The sequence below is a fragment of the Trematomus bernacchii genome, unplaced genomic scaffold (genome assembly GCF_902827165.1).
Source record: "Trematomus bernacchii unplaced genomic scaffold, fTreBer1.1, whole genome shotgun sequence".
Classification (NCBI taxonomy): domain Eukaryota; kingdom Metazoa; phylum Chordata; class Actinopteri; order Perciformes; family Nototheniidae; genus Trematomus; species Trematomus bernacchii.
The window spans coordinates 4,143,266-4,150,765 of NW_022987839.1; the positions used below are offsets into that span (position 1 = coordinate 4,143,266).

General features: G+C 39.9%; 1 protein-coding gene across 1 annotated transcript in view; it reads right to left on the reverse strand.

Moving 5' to 3' along the window:
* Window positions 1–7,500, reverse strand: part of kirrel1b (kirre like nephrin family adhesion molecule 1b) — a 76,144-nt gene that overhangs the window by 31,235 nt on the left and 37,409 nt on the right. Inside the window, 2 exon segments of the mRNA XM_034152806.1 lie at window positions 5,641–5,668; window positions 5,670–5,791. Coding sequence (XP_034008697.1) covers window positions 5,641–5,668; window positions 5,670–5,791 — 150 coding nt within the window.

A 7,500-nucleotide genomic window follows, 5' to 3' on the forward strand; every position in this document is an offset into this window, starting at 1 on the left:
TCCAGCACCTCGCAGCATAGCAACCACAGAGGTGAAAACACCCCGGGGAGAAGGAGAAGAAGGAGGAGGAGGAGGAGGAGAAGGAGGACGGACAATAAACTGCCTGCAGGTAGTGAGGAAATCTAGGTATTTGCATTGATACCGGTAAACATGATGCAAACATGTATTTGTTGTGAGGGTTTTTTTTGTATAATGTGGGAGGAAAAACAGATTTTGTTGGTGAATGATCATACATCTCCTGCATGTGTGTGTGGGTGTGCAAACTGCAGGTATGAATCTAATCTGCACTCCTACACTGTCATCAACAGCTGTATGAAAACCATACAGGGCGAATAACGACAACCTCTCACACGCCAGGTTTCACCTCGTTAAACTCAATTGAAATTATTTGTCGGTGCAGATATTAACAAACTTTCCTCCATTCGTTGACATGTTGTTTTTTTTCATATTCAATACATGAAAGGGAAAATATTGAGACAGTACGTCAAGGATGAAGGGAGGAGTGGCAGCACAGACAACTTAAGGATAACTAACGGTCAGAAGATGATGATAGATGGTTGAGGGGAAGAGACAGAGAGGACAACATGTTTATCAAACGGCGGTGCGTTTATCATCAGAACCACGCTCGCAAAAGGCTGCAAGGACAAAGAGAGCATTAAGAGAGGGGGGAGGAAGGGGTGAGGAGAGAGGAAGGGGAATGAAAGGCAACGGAGGGGATCTGGGAAAAACATAAAGCGAGTGATGATGGAGTTTGAAAGACGAAGGAGAGGGAAATAAAAGAAAGGTGGAGAGACGTTCACTGACCTTTACTGAACCTGGGAATTCAATTGAGTTGAAAACAAGATGTCAGACTATCACTGTGTGTTGTGTGTGTGTGTGTGTGTGTGTGTGTGTGTGTGTGTGTGTGTGTGTGTGTGTGTGTGTGTGTGTGTGTGTGTGTGTGTGTGTGTGTGTGTGTGTGTGTGGGTGGATGCGTGCGTGATGTGTTTGTGTGTGCTATACAGCGTGTTGGTTTTTATGGATTAATTTACAGCGTGATGAGAAATGTCATGCGTGGTGTAGAGCCGAAAGGGCACAAAGTGTCGAGCACTGATGTACTGTGATGTTTACATTTTGTAATTATTAGATTTTTAATTAAAGCAAATATCCGTGACTTTTTCATATATAAATAAATGTTGTTTTCACCCTGTTTCGGCAATGTATTCAAATAGGGTGATAGGCGATTATGAAACCTTTCTCTGTTAGGTTCTTACGGTTAAACTCATAATTGTGGAATTAACAAAATAAAAACAACATATATTTATATTGTGCATGACATTTAAGTTCAACCCTTAAAGTTGATCAAAAACGTTCACTTTAAAAGCAGTGTTGGGAGAAACTTAGATAATTTACTTAAGTAAAAGTGCAAATACTATTGTCTTAAAATACTCCACTACAGGTAAAAGTCCTGATTTAAAAATATGACTTAAGTAAAAGTACAAAAGTATTAGCATCAAACATTATAAGTACTCATTCTGCATTTCAGAATAATATAAGGTACTATTAGTATTGTCATCTAAATGTACTTGAGGTAATATTATCCTGTTTTTTTAATAAATAGAACAGCAATTTAGTATTGCACTTTGTAAATGTAGACCAAATGTACATACTTAAAATACTGTGTAGATTAGTGCTGTACTGCATTTGACCACATCAGCATATCATGTGCTTTTACATGCACGAAGTAACTGTGAGTTACAATATTTACCTCTGAATTATGAGGTGTAGAAGTATAAAGTAGCATTACATGGAAATACTCAAATAAAGTACAAGTATATCAAAAAAGTACTTAAGTAAATGTACTGGTGTATGTGATATTCCACCTCTGCCCCACGACCAAATGCAAGATTTCTTTCTTTCTTTCGTTGTCATAGTTGAAATTGAAAGGCACCGAAGTAGAAACACACAAGCAAAGCCCTAAGCCTATATATATATTAGATGTTATTGATGGATTAAGATAAAAAACAAACAACAAATTATATTAAAACGGGTATCTAACATAACACTCAAGGAAAACAAGTCTTTTAAAAGTCGGTATAGTCTTGTTTATTTTCTATACGCAGCTGTTTGATTACATATTTATTATAGAATTGAAACAACTGCTGAAAGCTTAAATTGATGTCCGCATTTATGCATCGATGAATATAAGTTGAAAATTCTGAAATGGGCCATTGTGCATAATGACGTCTTGACTTTAAGTATATTTCAAAGCTTATGCTCATAAAAAATGCACGACGTTCACTTGTATTGAGTATTCCTACACATTAGTCCTTGAATCTTTTACTTAAAGGTGGGGTAGGTAAGTTTGAGAAACCGGCTCGAGATACACTTTTTGTTATATTCCATGGAATGGCTCTTAACATCCGATAGCAATGAATATCTTAAGTGCTTTGACAAAAAAATCCATAAAATGTCATCTGTGAAAGCCGTAGTACTGTAAAAAGCACGACCAATTGTTTTAGCCGGCCCGGCTAAAATAACTGGATGGCCTACCTGCCTGTCAGCCTTCCATCGGGGCACAAACTTATCTCGTTGCCCTCATTGGTCATGTGCGCGTTCGTGTGTGTTGGAGGAGGGGCTCTGTAAGGATAGTGGCAGATTTTTTCCGGTTGTGTATTTTCAAATTCTAGCGATCTTCGAGCTGGTTTCTCCAAAATGACATACCCCACCTTTAACTTGAGGTAGCAGGACTGTCCTGCTACCTCAAGTTAAGTAAAAAGATTCAAGTTCTTCCTCCACCACCAACACAGACCTTTTTTCATCTTTTCAACAGATGGAAGTCTTTGTGAAATAATAAGCCAAATCTGGGCCAAAGAAAGAGAACTATCACCTGCAGTCATAAGATGTCAAGTACAACCTTCAGTGAGCCCACAATGGTTTCAAAGCTTTTTTGAATTAATTCTGTAAATGGGGGGGGAAGGTCAGTGGAAAAATACATTTTCTGCTTTTCCTTATTCTCACCGCTTCTTTTATCCCATGCTCTTTCAAGTTCCCCTGACTATTTCTTGAATGCCAAAAAGGAAACGTCTTCTCCGTCTGTTGTGCTTTGACCCTTTGACTCCCCTCACTTTGGGATGCCTGTGATGCTTTCCCCCCCGCTCTGAAATGAAGCGTATTCTTCTGCTCGCAGTAAGTCACTCTGGATGTGCATGTCGGCTTAAAATGTAAATGCCAATGTGCGTCTGCTTTTGTCAGCAGTGTTGAGGGATTTTCTCTAATTCAGCATGATATACAGGACTCATTTCTGCCCAGATTTGTCACTCACACGCCTCTTGGCTCTTAACTCTCCCCCTCTCTGTTCAGTGTTCATTCCCTTAATGTTAAAAAGACCCTACACTTTTCAACCACAATAGCTTTTGTCAGGGTTCTTACAGTCAAAACTGAACTGGGAACCGTGGCACAGTTATTCCCTTCTTCTCTTCACTTTGATGCCTTCAGCTCTTTGAAGCCACCAGGTCTCTTTCCTCTCCCACTGCACAGTGAAAAAAGTACATTTACTCAAGTACTGTACTGTATTTGAGTATTTTCCATTTGTTGCTACTTTGTACTACTACCCCACTACAATCCAAAGGTAAATCATGTACTCCACTACTTTATTGAATACCTTTAGTACTTTACAGATCTGGATTAATGATGAGAAATATAATCAACACTTAAATCAGACTTTAGTCTCCACCTGGAGTAAAGTCACAAGCTACCCTGCAGCATATAAAGTCATTACAACTAGCTGCCCTTTACCAGCTTTCAGAACACTTTAATGATCAATCATTATAAAACATATCATATATATTATTCTGAAATGGACCAATCTGCACAATGACTACTTTTACTTTTGGTACTTTAAGTATATGTTGATGCCGATACTTTTGTACTTGTACTTAACATTTTGAATGCAGGACTTTTACTTGTAACAGAGTATTCCTACACTCTGGTACTTCTACTTTTACTCAAGTACAAGATCAGAGTACTTCTCCAACCTCTGCACTACCACACTGAAATAACTGAAATGTTGACATGTACTTAAAGGGGACCTATCATGCAAAATGCACTTGTGTACGTCTTTTTATACATGAATATGTGTCCCCGGTGTTCCAGGGAACTCACCAAGTGTCAGAAAACACAACCCTCTCTATTTTCCTCCCTCCATACCCAAATCTCTAAAAAAGGGGCTGCAACGGATCTGATAAAAATTGATCCAGATTTGAAACACTGTCCTGACGTCAGGACGGTGGCGCTACGGCTATTGGGCCAACTCCACCAATCAGGAGGAGACAGCCACGGCCATTGCCGTTCGAAAGCGCTGTGGAGACGCTTGGTAGTACATATGCCAGGCCTGTAGATGGTGCTGTTCTCACAGAATCTGCCCTTGCAAAAATAGAGCTAAAAAAATGTCAAATTGAGCAAAATGAGGCATGGCTAAAATGCATGATCTGTTTGGTATTTTGAAAAAAAAAAAGTATAAATATGCCTTATATAGGTATGGTCCTACACTATATTATTCAAATATAGCATGGTAGGTCCACTTTAAGATTAATATGTCAACAGATTTTACAGCACTGTTCTAGGTTAGTTGAAAGCAATAATATAAAGTTAGGTTCAACATAGTATTAATTGCTTTCAACTAGCCTGATATCTACATCTACATTACCATCACTTCAGTCACATGCCTTTATCACATGCAATACTTATGTTGATGTATAATGTGTAATGTTTTTATAATTGTCATGCTATGACGTTTGTATTTTGTTTTTGTCTTTGCTTTGTACAGCCTTTGAGGCATTTCTTGTGATTTGGGGGCTATAATACATTTTGATTTGATTTGATTTCATACAGCTTTGTGACATTTGTTGACATAATACATTCAATTAAAGTCATTGTTTCAGTTTTTTTCAGTGCAGTAACTTCTCTCCGGCCTCACCTCGGAGACCCTCCCCGCCGCCGACAGGTTTTTATATAAATGGATCAGGACAAAAAGAGAGCATATCTTTTTTCCTGAAACGTTCAGAATCTCTTTACACAGACGGGACACATTGGTTATGTATAAAAGACATGAACAAGTGAATTTTGCACAATAGGTGACCTTTAAGTATATTGTGATCCTAATACTTTTGTACTCTTACTTAAGTAACATTTTGAATGCAGGACTTTTGCTTGTAACAGAGTATTCCTACACTTGTGTACTTGTACTTTTTCTGAAGTACAAGATCTGAGTACTCCTCCCCAACCGCTGCACTACACACTGAAAAAAACGGAAACGTTTACTTGAATTAAGTGTAATATGCAACTAATATGTCAACAGATATCATAACTGCTCTAGGTTAGTTGAAAGCAATATATTAAGTTGAAATAAAAAGGATTGGGTTAAACTTAACAGTATTGCCTTCATCTAACCTGATTTGTTTGACATATAACATTCAATTAAAGTAATCGTTTCTTTCAGTGCGAATCTTTTTTCCTGAAACGTCCAGAATCTCTTTACACAGAGGGGTTATACATATACAGGGGGTATACATGTTTATGTATAAAAGACATGAAAAAGTGGATTTTTTGCATAATAGGTGACCGTTAAAGTCAACGTTTCAGTTTTTTCTCCGGCCTCACCTCGGAGACCCTCCCCCACGCCGAGGGCCCAGGCCGTCCTTGGTCCACTGGACGATGCCGCTGTAGTTGAAGACCACGCAGGACAGCACCACCCGCTCCCCTAGCACCACCGACTGGTCCGCCGGCTCCTGAGAGAAGTGGATGCACCACGCTTGCAACAGAGGGACAGAGAGGGGAAATCAATGTTAACTTCTGCTCAGTGTCAGTGTGACCGGCCCTGAGCTGCCATCCTTTATTGCACCTTATCGAGCCACCACAGTCCCTCTCCGGGCTTATTGACTCGTGCTCGCTGTTGGGTTGAATTGTTCCGTGTCTTTATGGAGTTTTTATTGTCCTTTTTTTTATGATGTGTTTTTATTGTGAGTGGTTTTTAATGTAAACCCTGTCTGAGTGAAAGTTCTCTTACGGGAAAGTGAAGTTATGAATGGCTCTGTCTTCATTAATGTCAATATTAGATTAGAGTAGATAAGAATGACTTTAAAGCCCATTGTGGGAGTTTTTTCCCCGTCATAGCAGCATGTTAAAACAAGGCGTTGCAGATAATGTGAAAAATAAAGAGTAGAAAAATAAACAAACATAGCATTTAACATCTCAAAATAGAGAATAAAACTGAACTAAATGTAAAATATATACATGTTGACAGTGAAAGATACAAATCTGTCGACTATCCGTCAAATATGAATGGCCAAATTACAGTTAACACCATTTAAAAGTAGGATATTATTTAAATGAAGCGTACAAATATGTGTTGGCTGAATGGAAGGACACTTGGGGAATTCACAGATTGTATTTCATGAATCATTTTAATAAATTCGTCTCTGCGATTGGCCCAGAGCTCAATTGCTCTAATTTGCATATTTCCATTCCTCTGTGTTTCTTTCTTGCAACCCTTTTCAAGTTTTCCCTGGACTTTAACTGAGGCTTAAGTGCGTGGGGATGTTTGAGTGTGTGGTTGTGTGTGTGTGTGTGTGTGTGTGTGTGTGTGTGTGTGTGTGTGTGTGTGTGTGTGTGTGTGTGTGTGTGTGTGTGTGTGTGTGTGTGTGTGTGTGTGTGCCTCCATGGGTGTGTTGAAAGAACATCATTGCCAAGCTGTGATACAGCCGGCTCTTCTTCATCACGCAGTACAAAGGATTTTGCTTACACACACACATTTCCCTCCAGCAAAATAAGCCTTTTGGCTTGGCTGTTGCAGTGCTGCTCGAATACCGGGATGTAAAGCCGGCATACATTAGCGCTCTGGCATAAGAGAAGTGTCAGGTGAGGAGGCGAGGCTCCAACCCCGCCGCTGTTTCAGCTGTTTGCATCATCAGGTAAAATGGTTTCATATTCTAGAGAAAGTGTTGCAAGAAGGCGCGTTAATTAAGGCAGAGAAGAAGACTGTGGTGGCCTTAAGATGACACACACACACACACATCTCACACAAACAGATGCTCTTGCACACATGCAACATTAAATCACACCCAATTTATTCCCTAGACACACCACACACACACACACACACACACCTCACACACACACACACACACACACACACACCTCACTGAGTCATTCACGCACGTACCAATTGCACATTGAGTCACACAGCTGGGGATACATCCAGGCACACATTGTACACACACGCACACACACACCACACACACACACACACACACACACACACACACACCACACACACACACACACACACACCACACACACGCACGCACACACACACACACACACACACACACACACACACACACACACACACACACACACACACCAGTTGGTGTTTGTCTTCCCTCAGGCTATTCTGTTCTTGGATCATGGTTAAAACAATCCTATTAGCTAATTAAGGCAGAACTGGTTAATAAAGCCGGC